Source organism: Epargyreus clarus, unplaced genomic scaffold (genome assembly GCF_041222505.1).
Source record: "Epargyreus clarus isolate Ecla_fem2 unplaced genomic scaffold, WU_Ecla_fem_2.2 ptg000035l, whole genome shotgun sequence".
NCBI lineage: Eukaryota > Metazoa > Arthropoda > Insecta > Lepidoptera > Hesperiidae > Epargyreus > Epargyreus clarus.
In genome coordinates, this window is record NW_027332240.1 from 1,276,085 (window position 1) to 1,300,760 (window position 24,676).

At 38.2% G+C, this 24,676-nt stretch overlaps 1 protein-coding gene across 1 annotated transcript in view; it reads right to left on the bottom strand.

Moving 5' to 3' along the window:
* Window positions 1-24,676, bottom strand: part of Rhp (GTP-Rho-binding protein rhophilin) — a 104,366-nt gene that overhangs the window by 72,999 nt on the left and 6,691 nt on the right. Inside the window, exon 2 of the mRNA XM_073092087.1 lies at window positions 5,242-5,773. Within this exon, the coding sequence (XP_072948188.1) occupies window positions 5,242-5,352 (111 nt within the window). The 5' untranslated portion in view covers window positions 5,353-5,773. The remainder of the gene's footprint in view (window positions 1-5,241; window positions 5,774-24,676) is intronic.

Here is a 24,676-nt window from a genome sequence, read left to right on the forward strand (position 1 = left end):
CAAACTTGAATGAATCGAGTTCGTAGGGCATAGAGTAGCTGAGGTACAGAGAGTAATCTAAATTTTAGGTCACGTGACGCAGCTCGTCGCTATATGTCGGGGGCATTTTTGGGTTTTGGGGAAACGTACAAGTTTTGGGTTCGATCTTGTGTCATACAAGTCATACACACCCAATTGTGGTGATTTTATTAATATTAGGTATATTATTATTATTAATATTAGGTATATTATTATGTAGATATAAGGATACTCGATTTGTCTTAAATTTTAGAGCCTGTGATTGCTGTGATTTACTTAAAAAAGCTTAATAACTAAATATATTCGTATTAGCGACTAGGTTTGTGCGTATTTTAGGACATGGAAATTTTCGTGCTTTCTGAATATACTTAACATAATAACATGCCTAACTTCATATTTACAAAGGTAGATTGTACACCTTCTTAGAGGTTTATGTACAAATAAGCTAATAGAAGCTTATAATTCATTAATTTCTATACTAACATCAAAACTCATAGTTATAATGGGTAAATAGTCGCACTTCGACATACAAACACACGTACAGGATTATATTAATTGTGTTCCCAAAATACTCGATAGATGGAAGAATACTTTAATATAATAAAAGTCTTATTTAATTTCCATTTAAAACACTATTCTTCATTTTGTATGCTGTTTTTACACTACTTTTACGTTAAGTAGTACTTAATTACAAAAAATATGAATTATAATGTCATGTTAAAATACGAAGGTACAATATATATATTGGCTCTATATATTTCCACTCTTTGCTAATGCAACGCGGACGACAATTATCTCGGGCGGGACAGAATAAAAAAGACACGTCCGATTTCATTACAAGGAAGCCCGCCAATCAATATTGGGCCACAGAGCATATAAAAACTACACTCAAAAGACTTCCATTATGCCGCTTTTGTAGGTTATCTGTACTGCTGTCTGATGACTCTTCGAAACAAAAAAACTATAAACAAAAAATAAACATTTCATCTGTAGTGACTGTGGATTTGAATTTGAATATGGAACAGCGAATTGATGCCGCTTTTTATGTCGATAACGATTAAAATAATGGTAATAATAAGCATTTTTATTCTCTTAATAAAAATTATGTGAATGATTTATAATAAATTCTATTGTTCTATTATTAATTTTCTTTAACCGAGTTATATTTTCTGTTCAGTTAATAGTGCTAAGTTTTTTCTTTTTCTTGTTTTAGCGCGTAAGGTATGGCGATGTGGACTAACTTTAAAAAAAGAAATAAAATATCGCAAAACGGGTTGCAGCACACTCAACACTAGAACATGTTCGCTCTAACGTGTGCCGTGTCCATATCAGCTACAAGTTCCGAGAATCAGTATGTGGACATTAGTGGACAGTGGAAGTCGGAAAGTGGTCGCAACTCGTTGAGCAACCACAAATTTGTCAATACAACTCTCGCTAGGCACTGGAAACGACTTTTCCTCTTTTTTATGGCGAGAAACAGGAAAATGCGTAAACATTAAAATTCCAGGTTCGGTAGCAATTTGCTAGAGTGTAGGGTTGCCAAGTCTAGATAATTAATTTAGGATTCTGTATTATATTAGACCGGATTTTTTTTCGTCTTTCTAAAACCGGCGATCCCAAATCCTTACCAACAGGCAGCTCATCTGCCCTATGGATATTTTTAGTCATAACAATGTTAGGTGACATTTTTAACAGACTTCCCAAAGAATAATAAATATAGTTCAAAAAACTAAAAACACGCTTTTATGATAATATCAACTAAAAAGTAGAAAATAATTTTCAATCTAGGAATCAATTAAGGAACAGTAAATTGTATAATTGTGAAAAAAGCGTGGAGTGCTCCACTTATTAATTTTCGAAAAGTACCCCTGTCGTTTAACGTTACGTTACTGTCACTATAGTTCTGATACAATCCGCTAGGGGCGCTGATTGGAAATTGTATGGGCAAATACGTAAACAAATACCAAAACAGTCGTATTTGTCAAAACGTAAAAACTCATGGTAAGGGTACAGAGTTGTAGTTAACTGAAATATTTAAGTAGTAAGCTTACTCAAAAATATCAGTTAAACCACATTGTAGATCCGTGTGTTTCGTAGAAAGCTGATGTTCCCAGATTCGACAATGGACTGTTTACCAAATATAACACTATAACACACGTTTTGATTACTTTCACTGATATTAAGTTTGTGTTAACCTTTCTTAGTAAACGATCTTTTAGTCGATTGCAAGGAAGGGCCTCATATTTGTATTAATTTAAGAATAATGTTGAAGATGGTAGAACCCTTTGCGGTTTGACTCCAGAACCACCACCACAACTATTTCCGCCTAGAATCTTAGTATGAAGGGGGTGAAGGATACTTATCCGAGGGATTCAAACGCAACTTCGTCCTTAAGGGGGCAATGCATTCGTTGACAACTCGGGTTGGAATCTAATCCTATCTGGGTTTGATGGCGCCGCTACCCCTGAGGACTAAGCTGGAACGCCTCGGAAAAGTCTGTCTCCCTTACCACTCCCTTCAAACCGGAACACAGCAACGCTGAACTCTGTTGTTATTTGGCAGAAATAGATATGGCGGTGGTGCAGCCAGAGTCGAACCACGAAGTTCTACCATCTTTATATCTTTTGGCCGGATGTCTTTAACTAGAACGTCACAGTCTTAAACTGTTTTAAATGCAAAAAATAGTCATTGCAGAGGTTGCACCACGTTCAAAACAGATCCGAAGTCAACATAATGGTCTACTTTATATTATACCCATAGATTAGTAAAGATACTTCGCCGCCTTAAAATTCAATAAAGCCACTAATCTATGGAAGCCACAAACGGCTTATTAGTAAGTTCTTTTTTTGAATTCTTGACAAATAAAAACATTTTTAGAGAAAAATTACGAATAAATAACTAATACTGCGTAATTTACATAATAAATAAATAATTATTTCAAATATTTTAGGGACATTATAGCACGGAGATGTGGCGAAACTTTTTTACGCAACTATTTAAATTCTCAAAATTGGGTACATTTTCTTGTTTTTTTTTTTTAATATAAGAGTAGCAGACGAGCATGCAGTCCACCTGATGGTAAGTGGCTACTGCCGCCCATGGACATCTGTAATCTACCCCAGATAGGATTAGATATTCCTACCTGAGGTCGGCCACAAATGCGTCGCTACCCCTGGACTAAGCTGGAACGCCTCGGAAAAGTCTGTCTCCCTTACCACACCCTTCAAACCGAAACAGCAGCGCCTAACACTGCTGTTATTAGGCAGAAATAGGTGCGGTAGTACCGGAGTCGAACCACATAGGGTTCTACCACCTTCAAACGTAGACATAATGGTCCACTTAATATTGTACTTTATAGGTATAAGGTATTCTTGGAAAACTCAAGAGGGTATTCCGAACGTGACGTCACATCACCCCACCTTTACGGCTTTATAAGCCGAGGAAGAGCAAGTGCCGGGCACTGCTAGGTCTTTCGCTCGTCAGACGTTGAACTGAACACCGAAACTCTGCCCGATTTTATACCGATTTATTGTTTTCGTTAAATTGTTAATATTTGAAGTAATTATTTTTATTAACGTTTAGAATTAAATATGTGGAAGTTTTTAATGAGCATTTTGTTTAGGTTTGTGATTATTTGTGATGAATAAATCTTTTTAACACGCTTTTATTAGCTTCAGACGTATGTATGTTGGTATGTTGGTATGTTAGTATGTTAGTATGTAACGGAATCTTTCAACATGATTTTAACCCCCTTCAAAACGTCGGATTAACCCGAAATTTGGCATACTTATTAAGGACCGATGACAATTCAATATTTTAAACTTTAATAGTTTTGTACCATTGTCCTTATCAATCCCTTATCCTCTGGATTAACGATTTTCGAGGCGAGATTTTTCAAACACCTTCAGCAAAGTTCATCGCAACTTTAGATTGCAAATAATAATTATTGCTATTTAGTTTCAATAGGCGTAACTTTTATATCGTGATTTTTAGTTTAGAAAATAATAATGCTATTTCCCTATAACTCAAATGTTCTGAAACATATCTATAATGCCCTCTTGTAGAATGATTTTTAGGATTCCGTACTCAAAGGTTAAAACGAAACCCTCTGCGGTCTGTTCGTCTGTCGTTGGGCTTTATCTCTTAAATCGTAATAGATAGACACTTGATTTTTTTACAAACGATGAATAATGGTGGTCGCTATAACGAGAAATACTAAAAATTAATATATAATTATAGTTTTATAGTAGTATGGGGTGCTCCATTTATCAGGTTCGAAAAGCAACCTACACTTTTTCCACAATTATACTATTTACTGTTCCTTAATTGATTCTTAGATTGAAAATTATTTTCTACTTTTTAGTTGATTTCATCATAAAAGCGTGTTTTTTAGTTTTTTGAACTATAATTATTTTATACTTCTAATCTTTCATTTCTAAGAGTATAATGTTAAGTAGACCATTATTAACTTAGGTAAGTTCTCATGTCCAAATAATTCACATATTCAACTATCGTCACAAAACATATCTGGAGCAACAACCCGGTATGAATAGGATTATCGTTCACATCTCTCGAGTGAAACGTGTGAACCGTGATAAGATTGTTCATATCACTCGTATCTTATAAATCTGATAGCGTTACAAGAAATCAATATCAGATAACATAATTCTATATTAAGTTAATCTTTAATAATTGTTTCTGATTTTTTTTTGGTTTATAGAAACCAATAAAATTAATTTGAACACTTTTTAAAGGCTGAAATAGCCTTTTCCGTTACCTACTATTATTTTGACTGATCTACAAAGTTAAGCAATGTCAGGTGCGGTCGGCAGTTGGATGGATGACCGCTAGTGGTCGCGAGTTGTTATCATTGGATCGCTAAATTTTATCAGAATGATAGGCTTGAAATCGTGTGACCTAGTTTGACCTCACAGAACATAAAAAGTAGGTTGACCTAACCTATTCTTTCACCATAAATTTGACTTAGCTATGATTTTTTATATGTATCAAATGATCTAATATTAAATCTTTAATAAAGTCATCTTTGTATTTAGTTCCTTTATTGACCAAAATTTTCCTAAAAGACATTATTTTTCCAACAATATAGGTAGCTTTTGTACGCTACAGAATTATTTGTTGTTATTTCTAAGTCTATAAAAAATTGAAAACACGTTCATTGTATCGTATAGTATCATATTATATCAAACTATAACTAAAACTTACCCGCACGAACGGATTCTTCTTCGGCAACTCATGGTCCACCTCATCCCTCGCCTCGTCATCATCAGCCGAGTTCACCCTCACGCAAGTCTTGTGTACCTTCAGCTCATCCATACTCTGAACTCATCATACACACTTACACTTCACTTGAAACCACACACAATGTGCTCCGGAAACCACAAAGTTTAAATTCACTATTGTTTTGAAAGGAATTTGAACGAGTGACAAGTTGAAATCGAAAGTAAATTGAATAAGGTTCGAATTATTCAAAAAATAATAAAAGAAGTTCTAATTTGGAACACTGCCGCGCACGAACCGTTTGAATAGTGATTTATTTATTTTAATTTCAGATTTAAAAACACTCGCGATTCGAATTTAGAACACTCCCGAGATTAAACGTTTGAACAACTATTATTAATTTATTTTAAAGCGATTTTGTATTTAGAACACTCACGAGTCTTTGAAATTAGAAAGACTTTTGTTTACTATTAGTCGAAAGCACTACGAATTCTTTTCTTTTAATCCACGCTGCGATCTGAAACAAGAGTGGCAGTGAGACAACGGTTTGCGACATACAAGATAATGACTAATGTTTGTTTAATAATGATCTCATTAGTCAACTTGCATTTACTATGTACTTACGTTGATATACGGTTATCTGATTAGACGTCGTGAGTAATTGTATTATGATGAAATTATTGACATATTTCAACCCGTTTTAATTACCGACATAGGTAGAATACGTATGGATTGGTATGTCCGTTGATTTCTATATAAAATGTTTACTTTATATAATACTCGTAAAATTAAATTATAAGTAAATAAAAGTATGATTTGTAATTTTGAAATAAATGCTTTGAAAGTCTTTATACGATCATGTAAAGGTTATTTGACCTAATTATGAAAATATATGAAGTATATTATGTAGGGAAATATTTCAACAAGTTTCATACTTCTAAACTCGGCAAGTCTGCAAAAATATCAAAGAAATACATTGAAGTTGCTACTTCAATTCGAATTGATAAACTTCCTCCTTTTTTGAAGTCGGTTAAAACATTTAATAGGTGCAAAAACATTCCATATTTCTATAGTCCCCGCCAAACTGCTAGTCCGCTCTGAAGTTGTTGCGAGCACGTGTAGTCACACAATTTGCTATGGCGACGCGATTCATTTCTATATTCCGAGCGGACTAGCAGTTTTATGCGGATTTTACTACAGTATATTGCCTATGTAAGCACTTCCACATGTCTCTAATAGTCTTCTGAATGTATGTCATTCATTCGTGCATCACTTTATCAGTTGGATTAAAGCAAATAAAATGAGATTGATAACAATATTGCAACAGTACACATGTTGCAATTCTTGTAGTACAAATATCTTCGCTAAAGATAAAGCTGATACGTTGACCTATAATTTGAAGTCTTTCTTTATAATCAATGTAAATTAAACTGAGTTTTGTGATATACGAGTGCGTATTGATAAGGAAAGATGCAGTGGTGCCCAAGTGGTTGAAATTCAGAGTCTCTATCAGGGGGGCCCAGGTTTGCATCCCAGGCAGACACCTTTAATTTTCCAAAAGTTATGTGTCTTTTGGAAATTAATTGTCACTTGTTATATATAACGAATGACGGACATGTTCGATTCCGGAGGCACCACCGCCATACCTATTTGTACCTAATATCAGCAGTATTAAGCGCTGTTGTGTTTGAATGATGTGATAAGAGAGACGAGGTTATCAGAGACGTTCAAACGTAGTCTTCAGAAGTAGCAACGAATCTATGATCAACCTCATTACTCTAATCTTATCTCATCAACATCATCTACAACAACCCATTACTGTCCCACTGCTGGGCACGGGTCTGCTCTCATAATGAGAAGGATTAGGCCATAGTCCACCGCGTTGGAAAAGTGCTTATTGGTAGACTTCACATACCTTTGGAGATGTTTTTTTATAAATCTTTCAGATATGCAGGTTTCCTCACGATGTTTTCCTTCACCGATTAGCAAGTGATAGTTAATTTCTAATATGCACATAACTTTGATAAATCAGAGGTGCCTGGGATTTGAACCTCAGATCCCTCGATCGAGAGGCCGAGTCTCTTAACCACTAGGCTATCACTGCTAATCTTATCTGAGGTTGGTTAAAGAAGTCCAACAAACGCAGTGGCCACCTACCATCAAGTGGACTAGATGCGTTTGCTACTTTCATATCTTTATATATATATATTCCTTATGTGCGTGTGTATGTCACTGAACTCCTCCTAAACGACTGGACTGATTTTGATGAAATTTGTTGTGTGTGTTCAAGGGGACTTGAGAATGGTTTAGATTCACAATTTAGTCCGTGGGAAAAGGTTTTTTAGTTCGTAAGTAGTTATAGAATCGGAAACTATGCATTTGATCAAGTGATCTTTAGCAAATTTGTTGTCCCCACGAGGGTTTGGGAGTTGGTAAGACCAATTTTCAACAGATGGCACCAATGTCATTCCAATGCAGGTACAAATTTTCCGTTTTATGTATGTCATATTATTTCTTTAAAATGCGGGCGAAGCCGCGGGCACCACTAGTATGTAATAAAAGTCTTAAAACCACAGATACGAGTAGGTTGCTACCCTGAGAGTTGTCTTTATAGAATGACATGTTTGTGTAATACGATTAGACATTGTCTTTCTCACATCACAAGAACTATTTACAAAACATGTCACGTTTCATTCACATCTGAAGGAAATCGCAACATTCAGCCACAACTCAGTTTGTAAACAGTGTTATGTTCCGTATAACCATTCATTCTTGTTTAGGATACTATTTCTACTTATTTCTACCTTTTTAAACATCCACAGGCATAGATTAGTAAAGATACTTCACCGCCTTGAAATTGAATGAAGCCACAAACGGCTTATTAGTAAGTTCTTTTTTTGAATTCTTGACAAATAAAAACATTTTTAGAAAAAAAAAATACGAATAAATAACTAATACTGCGTAATTTACATAGTAAATAAATAATTATTTCAAATATTTTAGGGACATTTTAGCACGGAAACGTGGCAAAAATTTTTTACGCAACTATTTCAATTCTCAAAACTGGGTACATTTTCTTGTTAAATGTGAATAATTTTTACTTATCTATGTCCACAGGCTACTATTGCCCTTTTTTCTCTCGAGTGGAAAACCTTCAAAAGGTACTCGTTGGAGCGACAACAGGTTATGTGGGATTGTTGACCGGGCGGTTCGAGCTCCCACTCTTGCCACCCGCAACCCAGAAGCCCCTTTTAGTCGCCTCTTACGCCAGGCAGGGGATACAGTAGCCATATTCTGGTCACGGAACTACAGGGAGAAGGCTATTATTGTCCTATGGTGAGCACAGGTTTCCCATTAAAATGAGAGGGGCTTAGACCACCGCGCAGGCCAAAATCAAATTGATATTGGAATTGGTAGACTTCACACTTCCCTGAGAACATATATTTAAAACTCAGGTACGGCACCAGGTACCTTTTGAAGGTTCCCCCTCGTTAACAAAAAAAAAAGGTTATCACTGCATACCATGCATAAGCAACGCTAAAAGAAATCTGTGGACTTAACCAAAGGGAATTTAATGGACACTTCATATAATACCCAAATCCACAGCAAACCCTAACACAGTTCCGCTCTGAATCCTCCACATTTCTATACTCACTCACTCGGTTCAAGGCCACGCTAACTTATTGGATTTCATTGAATTATACATGTATGTACTTGTACATATGTATGCATGAGTAACAGTCGTTTTTCCGTTCAACAAACAGTTATGTATGTAGGTTATAAGTAAGCAATAGTGGGAGCTCAAACCGTCCAGTAAGCGACCCAGGGAAAGACGGCGGTATGTGTGGTCGCATACCGTCATGAGCACCATATGGTGCGGGAGTAGCTAAAACTGCGCCCCCAGAGCAGAGCCTGATCGGGGCATCGCGCTTGGAGTACTCCGGTTGTGTTCCGTTGGAGATCTCCAACAAGCGTTGAGAACGGCCACCGGGGGGGTTATAGAGCGGTAAAAATCCCACATAACCTGGCGTCGCTCCCACGTCCTCGGGTACCTTTTGAAGTTTTATACCTCTTAGAAAAATAAAAAAATGGTTATACGTAGTTATATCTGCCTAAATTAGGGGGTCCGAGGTTCCAATTCCGGTGGATTATGCCCTAAACCCCTCTCAATCTGAGAGAAGACCCGTGTCCAGTAGTAAGACAGAAATGGGTTGTCGATAACGATAAATATAAAAGGTAGTAGAACATTTCGCGGTTCGATTCCAGAGGTACTATCGTCACACATATTTTAGGTCGAAATAACAGCAGTGTTAAGCGCTGCTGCGATTTGGTTTGTAGGGTGTGGTTTGGTTTGTAGAGATTCTTAATATAAGGCATTCTTACTTAGTCCAGTAAGATAAGATCTCTACCTGAAGACTAAGCTGGAATGCCTCGGAAAAGTATGTCTACCTTACCACACCCTGTAACCAGAACACAGCAGCGCTTACTACTGCTGTTATTAGGCAGAAATAGTTGTAATGGTGAGGCCGGAGTCGAAGCAATCAGGTTTCGCTGCTGTGTTTCAGTTTGAAGAGTGTGATATGTCCTAATTATCTCTGATAATTAAGACATACTTTCGAGCTTAGTCCTCAGAGTAAGTAACATGTGGCTGACTCCAAAACCTCTATGCCTATCTGAAGTAGATTACAGAATCACAGATGCCCATAGACGGCAGTAGCCACTTACCATCAGAACCATATGCTCCTTTACTTCCCCAATCTTATAAAAACACACAACATAGATAAGAGTACTTAATACGTAATGAGGATGCTACTATACAATTTAAGATACCATCTTAATGACAAACAAACTAATTTAAAGACAATGGTTAAGTCAAGGTCACAGTGACACGATAAGCTACGTGGGCAAGGTCTTACATAAGGATGTAATCGTATTCTAATTTCCTCGAGGTTCTAGTATACTTTTATTTGGTTCCGTGTTAGAATTTTTTTTTTATTTTACGGACGAAGTGATATACGGAAGGATAGACAGGATAGAGAGAAACAGGTCGAAATGATCCATTTTTGGATATGAGACTTAAAAATAATTAAAATTTAAAAACTAAGAACCACGCTAAACGCACAAGGAAAATCGTTAATCCAGATTCCTGAAGATCCTGAAGTGGTGAATAGGATAAAATTATTAAAATCATGTATTGTCATCGGTTCTTCATAATTGTTCAAAATTTTAAATTAGTCGGACCGTTCAAAGTGGGTAAAAATCGAGTTCAAAATTCCGTACACACAGGTGACACTAATAAAAGCGTGGTTAAAAATTTATTATATCGAGAAAAATTGGAACTAGTAGAATTGTTTGTGGTTCGAATCCAGCGGCACCACCGCCACATCTATTTCTGCCTAATAACAGCAGTGTTAACTGTGCTTCGCATTGAAAGGTGAGATAAGGGAACAATACTTATTTTAGGCGTTCTAACTTAGTCCTCAGGGGTAGCAAATCTGTGGTCGGCCTCGGGTTATCAAATGGACTGTTTAAAAATTATAAAAAAAGAAAGTGTTTTTAAGGTTTTTGAAAATATCGGGTTGGTATAGTAGCAAACTGCCTGCAATTTTCAAAATATTTTCAATTCTACTCGTATATAATGTCTGCGCTTGTGCATATCGTGAGAAATAAATACAATTTTGAATTTATAATCTGGCTTCGTTTTTTGTGGTAAGGTATTTATTTTGTCTGTAATTGCAATATGCACGCCAATTATAATTAAGTTTCCATTTAATGCGGCCATTTAAAACACTTCTCTCAAGGTAACCCAAAGGAAAACTTTAGGGAAAATCGCTCATCAACTCATGTTTTTCATTCGAGTTTCTTAAATAGATATATTTTCAACCGACGATACAATTTTATATTAACTCCTAAATAAATGGAATTGAAAAAATATATGTTATGATCAATGCTTCTTCTTCTTCTTTATACATTACTCTATCACTGCTGGGCTTTTCTCAGAATGAGAAGGATTAGACTATAGTCCACCGCGCTGGCCAAGTGCGAATTGGTAGACTTCACATACCTTTAATAACTTTTTTTACGATCTCTCACGTAGGCGAGTTTCCTAACGATGTTTTCTTCACCGTTTAAGCAAGTGACAATTAATTTCTAATACGCACATAACTTCGACAACTTCGGTGCCTGAGACTCGAACCCCTCGATCAAGAGGCCGAGCTTCTTAACCACTAGGCTATTAATACTTTCGAATATTATATTAAAAAATATAATCCTTACGAATACTTGACAATTTGTTTTATCATCACTCCAAAACAATTCCATTGAAGCGAGCGACCTTGTGGCGACATTGGACCAAATACAGACGATTATTGGACAATCATCCATAGAAACGCTCAATGGCAATCGCCATTTGAAGTTTCCAGAATTATCTAATTAACATTTACATTACTGTTCTTTAAACAGACGGTTTTATATAGGAGTAGCAGCCGAGTTCATCGGACATACATATAGTTCATCTGAATATAATTATAGTTTTTATTTTGTGATCTCAGGGTATAGATTAGTTAGTAAAGATTACTCGCTCCTAACAAGAAAATGTAACCTTTTGACAATTGTCACTGTCAATTATTTTAATGTTTATTAAAAAAATGTAGTTTTTAGATCATTTACGAATGAAACGATATTTCTTCGCACTTTTTCTTCAATTTCGTGTCTTAACTGCGCATGTTGGCATTATTACGCGTAAATTACACCATGACAGCCATTAAACGGCTGACAGAATTGTCAGCCGTTTAAGCCATTTAATGGCTTCCTTCAATTACAAGGCGGTGAGATATCTATACTTATTTATGTCTCACAGTGAGGGGATACAGCCGCCCATGGACTTTTCCAGTCACAAATTCTCCATTTCGGAGTAGTATTTCTAGTACTTAGTAATTCATAGATTTTCCGGTCAATAGGAGTTTTTCCAGTCGTTCATAGATTTTCCAGGCATACGCAGTATTTCCAGTCAGAAATAGATTTTTCGGTCATAAGCAGGTTTTCCAGTCTGAAATAGATTTTCCAACCATAATCAGTTTTTCCACAAATATATAGTTTTTCCTAGGCTGCCATACATTTTCAGATCATAAGAAGTTTTCCAGTCTGAGATAGATTTTCCGACCATAAGCAGTTTATGCCAGTCATAAATACATAGTTTTCTCAGACTGTCATAGATTTAGGGCAGTACAAGTTTTTCCTATTTGACATGGATTTTCCATTCAAAATAAGTTTTCCAGTCAATCCTAGTTTTATCCAGTCAAAGGCAGTTTTTCTGATCAATTCAGTAACTGGTTAGTCAAATTCAATTGCAATAAAACATAAAATACCTTCTATCATCATTGTTACAATTATTAATAATTTGTTACAATTGTTATTAATTTCCAAAGATTGTTGTTTATTTTCACAATTATTAATTTATTTTTTTATTTGAGATGTATCATTATTATATTTAAATTTATTCTTTATGTCGACATCAAATTGTTTTATAATATCATTTAATTTAATTTTTGGTGTGTGTCAATTAGTATAAATGGTTCTGCGAAACCGTTCTATTTGACGATAAATAAATAAATAAACAATCCTCAAACATCAACGACACCATCTTGTAATCCTTCACTCTGTAACCCTGCAGCATAGATTAGTAAAGATACTTCGCCGCCTTGAAATTGAATGAAGCCACAAACGGCTTATTAGTAAGTTCTTTTTGAATTCTTGACAAATAAAAACATTTTTAGAGAAAATTTACGAATAAATAACTAATACTGCGTAATTTACATAATAAATAAATAAGTATATCAAATATTTTAGAGACATTATAGCACGGAGACGTGACAAAACTTTTTTACGCAACTATTTCAATTCTCAAAACTGGGTACATTTTCTTGTTAGGATTAAGTAATCTTTACTAATCTATGCCCAGCAGTGGGACAGTGGGTTGACAGCCTTGATCAAACAGATGTTAATATTTAAATTAAATCTCGCATTGCACGCTTGATTACTAGACAATGGTATGAATGCTGAATATATTAGAAATGGCGGTCTAATCTATTAATTATTCTCTCGCCTCCACGCCACGGCATCACGGCATAAATCTGTTATGGTAATTTATGGGGATCCGTGGGCCATTGTGCTATAAAAGAACGTCATGACTGCTTACATTTATAGAAATGCTTTGGTTATTAAAGAACTTTTGTGTTTCGAATTTAGTAGAAATGTGTAGTTTTGGAGATTTGGCGCAAACCCATTTTCTAAGACAATTGTTATAAAAGCGAAAGAATGCAATGTTTGTGCTTAAAATATAGCCTTTTTATAATATAGGAGTAGCAGACGAGCATGCAGTCCACCTGATGCTAAGTGGCTACTGCCGTCCATGGACATCTGTAATCAACCTCAAATAGGTTTAGATATTCCTCCATGAGGTCGGGTACAGATGCGCCGCTACCCCTGAGGACAAAGCTGGAACGCCTCAGAAAAGTATGTTTCCCTTACCACAATCTTCAAGCCAGAGCACAGCAGCGCCTAACACTGCTGTTATTAGGTAGAAATAGGTGTGGTGGTGGTGCCGCCGGAGTCGAACCACAAAGGGTTCTACCACCTACCACTTATCAGATTAATTTCAACTCAGTCCTTAGTAGCAACCATAGGTAATCTAATTATAACTGAGGTTGTAGATATGATATAGATGTCCATTGACGGCAGTAGCTTACCATCAGATTGTCCCTGTAGTACCGGGACCAGAATAGGGCTACGGTATCCTCTGCCGGTCGTAGGAGGCGACTAAAAGGCTTCCGGGGTTGCGGGCGGCAAGAGTGGGAGCTCAAACCGTCCAGCAAGCGACCCCGGGAAGAACAACGCTGAGGACGGCCACCCAAAAATCCCACATAACCCGGCGTCACTCCAATGATGTCGGGTACCTTTGGAAGGTTTCCCCCTCGTCAACAAAAAAGCTTACCATCAGATGGACTGCATGCTTTCAATACAACAAGCCACGTGCACGATTATTGTTTTAATCTCCAAACTGTAGTCGGGCGGCTAACTGTACTCCACAGTTACGTGAGCGGGACGGCACGATGTGCGAGGGAGATAGCGGGCGATCAATTTGTGCACCGGCAAGTGGAGTGTGAAGTGGTAGGGGTGATTTTGCACTTTTTGATTTTGAGGATTAAGAAAAAATATATAAAAATGAAATAACAAATACCTAAAATAAAAATACTTTTATTTTCTACCTATGTCTGTGAATAAAAATACATATATTAAAATGTTGAAAAATATATTATAATGCATCAGTTGACCTAAACGATAACCTAATCCTTAACTGATTCTTCTATATGTCCCTTAGTCTTAGTTAAGACTTAGGGTTTATCATGTAACAACGTTAAGAAACGCCTAACCAGCCGTCAAATCTATGGTTAGAAAAATGATTCCAATGAAAAATGAATTTAATTTCGATTGGTTAAAGTTATTTTTGTCAACTTCCGTATCCGTAAACGTCGACTAAAATCATAATACCAGTAATAGACATGGCATATAAATTAAAGCAACACAGAATTGTTACATTCCATTCTCAAAGTAACTGTTATAGTTAACTTTAACGTAAACTTTAATTGGGTCTTCAGTGCAACCCACTAGTATAAAAAAGTAATAGTTGGTAATTGAAGGTGGTAGAACCCTTTGTGGTTCGACTCCGGCGGCACCACCGCCACACCTATTTCTGCCTAATAACAGCAGTGTTACGCGCTGCTGTGGTCCGTTTTGAAGGGTGTGGTAAGGGAGACAGACTTTTCCGAGGCGTTCCAGCTTAGTCCTCAGGGGTAGCGGCGCATCTGTGGCCGACCTCAGGTAGGAATATCTACCCTATCTGGGGTTGATTACAGATGTCCATGGGCGGCAGTAGCCACTTACCATCAGGTGGACTGCATGCTCGTCTGCTACACCTATATTATAAAAAAAAAAAAAAAAAAAAACTATAGCCATTCCTTAAGGTATTTTTCTTAAAGTTCCTTGTAAAAGAAAACTTCATTTATTCCATCGTCAAAGTTATAGTTACAGTTAACTTTAGCGCAAAATTTAACTGGGCCTTAGGTGCAACCCACTCTAGTATGAGAAAGTAATGGTTGGTTAAGCTTCCGCCATTTCTTAAGGTTCTTTTCTTAAATAATTAAACTAGAACTAAAATTCGTTTGATATTAGTGAATTGTAGTTTGTACCTATAATTGAGGTGACACTCACCAAGATTGTAAATCTAAACTTAAACTTAAATAGTGTTAACCTTGTTGGTACAACCTATGAATAAACAAATAAATACTCTTGTAAAAGAAAAAAAGGAAACTTCGAAAATAAATAAAATATAAACTTTTACCCACCACCAACCCTACCAAACTTGATCGTGCATGACGCATCGCACGCACGCGTTCAATACACCTTCACACACACATGCACACATGATGTATTACGATGGTACTTCCTGCATTTTTATGGTATCCTTGTATGGCAGGGACGGCCAGTCATTAGCTCATGGTTATTGCATTCTGATCGTAAGCTTACGCCCGTTAGTAATAAGTGATCTGTCCATTGTTTTGTCTAAAGATCGACGATGGCAGTTTTTTCATACTATTTATGGTGACGACCCGCGTGGCGGAGCGGTCACCATGCCGGTCTGACGCGCGGAGGGTCCCGGGTTCGATCCCCGGCCAGACAGATTTGTAAATGATGAGTTTAGATTTCTGATTCTGGGTCTAGGTGTTTGTGTATTTGTCTCTGTGTGTGTCCATAGCACCCACGATACAGGGAATCCTAGTGTGGGGCTGTGAGTGTAGAAAGCGTTTAAGTTTAAGATTTATAGAAAAATGGACAACGTTAAATAGACATTTTCAAATTTCGATCTTTGGTAGGTAATTTGGATAGATTGATTAATAATAATGGGTGTTGGTATGAATTTTATCATAAAATCCACGGTTCCAACCAGACAGTCTGATTTCCGAACTTATAATATTATTTGTTTTAAAAATTTATTACCTTTTACAATTAGTGAAGTATAATAGTGAGGAAACCTACATGAGATCTATGAAAAAAAAACGATGCTACTCTCAATCGGCGATCTGCGGATAGAATCCCAGACACACACCTCAGATTTACAAAGTCATACGTGCATTTTAAATTAATTATCACTTGCTTAAACGGTGAAAGAAAACATCGAGAAGAAACCTGCACGTTTGAGAAGAAAATCTCAAAGGTGTGTGTCTACGAATATGCACTTTGCACATGCCCATCGTAACGCCCAGGTAAATGGTCGACGGCCTAAGCCTCTTACTCTGAGACACCCCTGCCCAGCAGTGGGGCAATACAATACAATACAACAATAATGGATTGATGACGTCAAAAGCCTTACCTTTGAAAACAAACTTCTTTTTTTAGATAAATGTAAAGAAAAATACTGGAGCTAATGCTTTATGAATTAAATGTAAAAATGATGACATTAAAAAAAAAGGGAAAAAGAGAATAATTATTATTAAAAAAGACAAACCCATCGAGTTGCTTACCGGATCTTCTCAGTAGAGGTCGCGTTCCGATCCGGTAGTAGTTTAAGGAAAATATTGTAACTGACAATTTGTAAGTGCCGCCGTTGGCCTATACAAAATAAATATATTTCATTTCATTTCATTTCACGTAAATATATGTCTCTATACGGTTTTAACTCCAAAAAGTACACCAAATATTCAACCTAGAATAAGGCCATCACCACAAGAAAATTATTTATTAAACCATTTTCAACAAGGACCTTTAAATATCAGCAAAAAATATTAAAGGCATGTTTAAAATTCCTAATGGAGTTGTTGTTACCCTGTACTTATTAATATAAACGTACCCACTGAGCTATCATTAGCCTTAAGCATAAATGACGGTCTCAGTCTGCTTTTTGTGTTAAGTACTTAATTCTGTGAATCGGCCCTTATTTAAATTTTATTGTTTTGACTTTAAGAAAAGTATAGATCTATATGTCTTACAGAGATGGCACGAGGAATTATTCTTAACTAATATTCATCATTAACCCATTACTGTCATTGGCACGGGTCTCCTCTGAATGAGAAGGACATAGTCCTCCGCGCTGGCCAAGTGCAAATCGGTAGACTTCATTACCTTTGAAAACTTTTTTTAAGATTTCTCAGGTTTCACAATTGCTGTGTGATTTTAATAAATATGTAACATATTTTTTATAATATAGGAGAAGCAGATAAGCCGCCCTTGATGGTAAGTGGCTTCTGCTGCATACCCTTACAGTACCCTTCAAACCAGAACACAGCAACGTTTAACACTGCTGTTATGAGGCAGAATCAGGTGTGGCGGTGGTGCCTCCGTAGTCGAACCACAAAGGGTTCTAACACCTTACATGTGGCATAAAATTGTAGATCGGTTATCTACACTAATATTATAAAGAGGAAAACTTTGTTTGTTTGGTTGTAATGAATAGGCTCAAAACCTACAGGACCGATTTTAAAAATTCTTTCACCATTCGAAAGCTACACTATCTACGAGTAACATAGGCTATATTTTATATGACATATATTTGATAAATAGATTTTGAGGCGATACAAAGTTTGCCGGGTCAGCTAGTACTGAATAGTTGCGAGCACACACCGGGCGCTACGCTTCCGTGCATTCTATTTATTTGTATAAAAACTAAAGGAGGTCAATAGCAAATACTTTATAAACTTACACTGTCGTTAAACTAGCATGTCGGTAGGTGGTAGAACCCTCTGTGGCTCGACTCCGGCGGCACCACCGCCACACCTATTTCTGCCTCATAACAAAAGTGTTAAACGCTGTTGAGTTCCGTTTCGAGAGATGTGGTAAGAAACATACGGTAAGTGACTACTGTCGTCCATGGATATCTGTAATCAACCCCAGATAGGATCAGATTTTCCTACCTGAGGTCGGCCACAGATGCGCCACTACCCCTGAGGACTAAACTAGAACCTCGGAAAAGTATGTCTCCCTTACCACACCCTTCAAACCAGGACACAGCAGCGTTTAAAACTGATGTTATTAGGCAGAAATAGGTGTGGTCGTGGTGCTGCCGGAGTCGAACCACATAGGGTTCTACCACCTTCGTTGGTCTATGGAGAAATCTTGTTAAGGAAAAGGAATGCTGTCAATATTATATCGGCAGGGTTGCCAGGGAATGCAAAAAAATCTTATAAAATTAGTAACAACAAAATAGTATTATTTATGACTTGTATATTCTAGTGGTGGCTATACCGGTCTGACGCGGTGTTGTGTTTGATTCCCGCCTGGGGAGATATCTCAATGAGTTTTCGGATTTGCTTTAGGTTTGAGTGCTTATGTATTTATCTTTGTATTATTACACCTAGATAATATTAGATTTTGTGAAGTTACATTAGGTTAGAGTCATTTTATAGTGACACAAATTGACGGATTTTTTTGAAGGTGGTAGAACCCTTTGTGGTTCGACTCCGGCGGCACCGCCGCCACACCTATTTCTACCTAATAACAGCAGTGTTAGCCGCTGCTGTGTTCCGGTTCGAAGGGTAAGGGAGACAGACTTTTCCGAGGCGTTCCAGCTTAGTTCTCAGGGGTGGCTACTGCCGCCCATGGACATCTGTAATCAACCCCAGATAGGATTAGATATTCCTACCTGAGGTCGGCCACAGATGCGCCGCTACCCCTGAGGACTAAGCTGGAACGCCTCGGTAAAGTCCGTCTCCCTTACCACACCCTTCAAAACGAAACACAGCAGCGCCTAACACTGTTGTTATTAGGTAGAAATAGGTGTGTTCATAGTACCCACGTCACAGCGAATCTTAGTGTGGATCTGTGAGTGCAGAAAGCGTTTTATAACTTCGAAATAGTCCTGTTATCTCAAAAATCTTAAATCTTTGGATAAGTCTACCTACTTATGTCTTATACTTAAGGTCCAAAGTCCGGTAACGTCACGGTGTCCGGCCCGGCCTCGGTCCGGCCTTGCAGACGTTTTCCGGTTTAACGGACGCTTTCCCATTGACTCGTCAAGACGGTGACAATACGTATTGTTTGAAATCTTCCGCCCGCGTGCACGCGCGCGTTTGTTTTTATATATTGAGTAGCAAAGGAAAAAGCAGACTATCTGATAGTATAGTCCGCGTAAAACTGTTAGTCCGCTCTGAATATAGAAATGAATCGCGTCGCCATAACAAATTGTATGACTACACCTACTCACAACAGCTTCAGAGCGGACTAGCAGATTGGCGATAACTATAAGTGGCCCGTAAACAAGTATAATCAGTAAACAGGTAATCTATGTACATACAGGTAAACAGCTATAATCATTAATCAATCTCGGATAATTAAATACCTACTCGACTAGGTCTTTAATTATCTACCGATTATACTATATTACCGACCTCAGGGTCGGTCACACGTGCCTTGCTACCCCTGAGGACTAAATTGGGACCTCCACTCAATCTAATTAAATCATCCAGCAGTCAAGCTACCAAAATAAAGTCTGTTTGTAATACCTGCATTTGACAAATTTCGCACTGAAGCAGGCTGCTACTATTTTTTATAATATAATATTTAAGGTGGTAGAACCCTTTGTGGTTCGACTCCGGCGGCACCACCGCCACACCTATTTCTACCTAATAACAGCGGTGTTAGGCGCTGCTGTGTTCCGGTTTGAAGGGTGTGGTAAGGGAGACATACTTTTCCGAGGCGTTCCAGCTTAGCCCTCAGGGGTAGCGGCGCATCTGTGGCCGACCTCAGGTAGGAATATCTAATCCTATCTGGGGTTGATTACAGATGTCCATGGGCGGCAGTAGCCAGTTACCATCAGGTGGACTGCATGCTCGTCTGCTACTCTTATATTATAAAAATAAAATATATATATATAAGAGTAGAAGAGTAGTATGCAGTCCACCTGATGGTAAGTGGCTACTACCGCCCATATACATCTCTACTCAACCCCAGATAGGATTAGAGTCCGACCTGAGGTCGGCCACAGATGCATTAAAGTGGTTTAGCCTAAACTAAGTTGGAATGCCTCTCAATTCTAACACCTTCATATTTTACTCAAGTGAAGGTGGTAGACCAATTGACTTCTGAGGCAGCACCAGCACACCTATTTCTGCCTTACAACGTCATTGTTACTCGCTGCTGTGTTTTGGTTTCACTGAAAAATAATTTAATGAAAGGGGAAGTAAAGTAGCCTATATCATTTCTAAAATTGATTCTAATCCATCGACACCTCATGGTAAGATTGGTCAAGCCTGTCGGACTATCATCATCATCAACCCATTAACGTCCCACTGCTGGGCACGGGTCTCCTCTCAGAATGAGAAGGATTAGGTCATAGTCCACCGCGCTGGACAAGTGCGTATTGGTAGACTTCACATACCTTTGAGATTTTTTTTATAAATCTCTCAGGTATGCAGGTTTCCTCACGATGTTTTCCTTCACCGTTTAGCAAGCGATAATTAATTTCTGATACGCACATAACTTTGAAAAATCAGGCGCGTCTGGGATTTGTACCTTGGACCCCTCGGTCGAGAGGCCGAGTTTCTTAACCATTAGGCTATCACTCTTTCGGACTATAGGGCGTGCCAAGCTACGCAATATACGTTCGTAAAAAATTACCTTTCCCAGTCGGGTAAAAAGTTATTGATTATAAGCATTCTATTCTCGTAAGTACATTTTGAATCTGTTGTTATCAACAAGATAATGGCGCCATCATAATTCCGCGGAAACACGCAATTTCGCGCGTCACCCGTCAAAGTCAAGGTTATAACTGTAATTACGGTTACATACTTGTAAATATGATTTTTTTTATAATATAAGAGTAGCAGACGAGCATGCAGTCCACCTGATGGTAAGTGGCTACTACCGCCCATGGACATCTGTAATCAACCCCAGATAGGATTAGATATTCCTACCTGAGGTCGGCCACAGATGCGCCGCTACCCCTGAGCGGAAAAGTCTATCTCCCTTACCACACCCTGCAAACCGGAATACAGCAGCGCCTAACACTGCTGTTATTAGGTAGAAATAGGTGTGGCGGTGGTGCCGCCGGAGTCCAACCACAAAGGGTTCTACCACCTTCATATATATCATAGTATCGAGTTAGGATTACTACTCCGCTACCAATACGTATGACGGTATATATTTTAAACCACGCAGTATGTACCGCTCTCCCTTCCATAAAGGATGCGTGCACAGGCAAGAAATACACCACCCTACATAGCACCATCATACATTGAATAGCATGGATTTCATTTTTTTTCCCCTATATTTTGACCCAGTTGTATTGTTGGTGAAGGAAAATATTATAACAATCGTATCGTTCTCTAATATGGTTGAAGTCCAATTAGTTAAAGACTATGTCCTAACTACCTGTAACTTTGAAAGGAGACTCGTACCCAGCAGTGGGACAGTAATGTTTGACGAGGATAACCGTGAAGCACATCATGAACAAACTTACACGCCTGAGAGGTCTTTAAAATAAAAGTTCTCAAAGTTTGTAAAGTCTACCAATACGCACTTGTCCAGCGCGGTGGACTATGACCTAATCCTTCTCATTCTGAGAGACCCGTGCCCAGCAGTGGGACAGCAATGGGTTGATGATGATGTCTCGTTAACACTGTCCAAACCAGAACACAGCAGTACTTAACAGTGCTGTTATTATTTTGCACAAAGACCAGCTCCTTAAAAAATCATGTTAATCTTCTAACCATAGATAATTAAACCCATCCGTTCACTAATGTTCAATTATGTTTTTGTTCTAACATAAGTATGGTTCAAGGTTATCTAGTTACATCAAGAAATTCTACATTAATGTATTGTTTAAATTCTTTTAATATCTACATGGTAAATGAGAACTTAAGCAAATATAGTTACCTGCCGGGAAGGTATCTTACTTGTTTCTAGCGTCGTTTCAGTGGAAGAACTGTTTTTATTTTACAATAGGAGTAGCAGACAAGCATTCGGTCCATCTGCAGGTACTGTCTCTCATGGACATCTGTAATTAATCCCAGATCATATTACTTTCTTAATGTTGGCCACATATGCGCCACATCAGACCACTGCTGTTATACGACAGAAATAGGTGTGACGGTAGTGGCAGAGGGCTTACCACTTTCAACCTAGCTACATTCGTCAATCTTATAAAAACACTTGACAATACGTTTTTTTTTAATATAATATAGGACTAGCAGACGAGAATGCAGTCCACCTGATGGTAAGTGGCTACTGCCGCCCATGGACATCCGTAATCAACCCCAGATAGGATTAGATATTCCTACCTGGGGTCGGCCACGGAAGCGCCGCTACCCCTGAGGACTAAGCTGGAACGCCTCGGAAAAGTACGTCTCCCTTACCACACTCTTCTAACCGGAAGACAGCGCTTAACCCTGCTGTTATTAAGTAGAAATAGGTGTGGCGGTGGTGCCGCCGGAGTCGAACCACAAAGGGTTCTACCACCTTCAAAAAGTAGTAAAGTATAAGACTTTACTATTAGTAAAAACATTACGTTTACCGACGTAACATTATTGTCCCAACAACCAACAAGTAACACAACTCTATTGTTCATCTGGCGAGACTAAACTGGTATAATTGTGTATTAATATGCTGTACAGTATGTACGTACTGAGCTATGACGTCATTTGTAGGCGAATTTAATTATGCTTCAGACTATGGTGTGGAAAATTAATTTTTAAATTTTATTAGGTAGGTACTTATTATTTTCGCTTGCTTTGGTAGTGAATTTTTGGGCGATATCTTGCAACAAATTCAAATTCGGTTTATTCAAAATTAATTCATATTGATTTTTTTCGATCATTAACAAAATACTACCGCTTTGGAAAGTGGTTCGTTATGGAGAGGAAGTGGCGAAAGAAACTCCGTATGTGTGCAATTTAAAATCTTATAAAAGTATGTACTCATTTTATACAATGTTATGAGATGATTTGCTTAATAGTTTGTTTGTACGGGATGATGTGTTCGCCCAGCGAAAAAATCACACTTTAAATTAAAAATAAATAAATAAATAAAATTAAGGGGGTGTTAATCAAATCGAAAGTAATTATATTCCGAACGGATCATCACTATACCTATTTCTATGAATATTTCTGAAGACGAAAATAATAAGACGTTTTTTGCACTCACAGCCCCACATAAGGATTCCGTGTCGTGGGTGCCATGGACGCACACATAGACAAACATACTAATTTGACAAAGGGAGATCTCCCGCCGGGCTAGGTGATCATGCCCGGGGAGCGGCCGTGCTCCGACAGTCTCAGTACGGAACTTGTATATATGCCAGATATTTAGAAAACTTTGACAGCGTGATTCAGAATACTCGTGGCGCCATCTCTTGACGAGTAGCGGGAGGTCGCCACACTAACACCTAGATCCAAAAAAGAGGTCTATCTGGAGATTGAGCCCGGAACTTTGCGCGTCAGACCAGTATGTCAACCGCTCCGGCACGCGACCCATTGCCAAATTGGCCAAACATTGGATAGTTTGATTATTAATAATCCTTAATCCATCCATAGTTTGACGACCCGCGTGGCGGAGCGGTCACTATGCCGCTTTGACGCGCAAAGGGTCCCGGGTTCAATCCCCGGCCAGACAGATATCTAAATGATGAATTTAGATTTCTGTTTCTGAGTCTGGGTGTTTGTGTATATGTCTATCTGTGTGTTCATGGCACCCACGACACAGGGAATCCTTGTGTGGGGCTGTGAGTGTAGAAAGCGTTTATTTTATTTAATTTATTATACATACGTAGACCAATACAAACGGACCCGTGTACTGATCTTAGATTGAAATAAAAAGCAAACCTCCCATCCATCCGTAAATTGTTTCCGCTCTATAAACTTTGCTATTGACGTTTATTTGTTTTGGCACTTATTGTAAAGGAAAATGATTGAATAATATTTTTTCTGACATCTTTTTATGTAATGGAGGAGGCAAACAGCAGGTGACTGGAGTGTTCACTGCGGCTTTTTGGAAGGTAGAAACAATATGGTTTAGGTGAGAAGGTACCTTTTTTTTACAAGGGGGAAACCATCAAAAGGTACCCGACGCCATGGGAGTGACGCCTGGTTATGTGGGACTTTTACCGCACTAAAACCCCCCCGGTGGCCGTCCTCGGTGCTGCGTAGAGGACTCCGGGATCTCCAAAGGAACGCAACTGGAGTCCTCTTAGCGCACTGCCCCGTCGGGCTCCGCCTAGGTGGGTTTGTATCACCACACCGTCTGGTGTGTACGACGGTATGCGACCACACATACAGCCGTCCTTCCCGGGGTCGCCGACGGGCGGTTCGAGCTCCCACTCTTGCCGCCCGCAACCCCGAAAACCCCCTTTAGTCGCCTCTTACGACAGGCAGAGGAT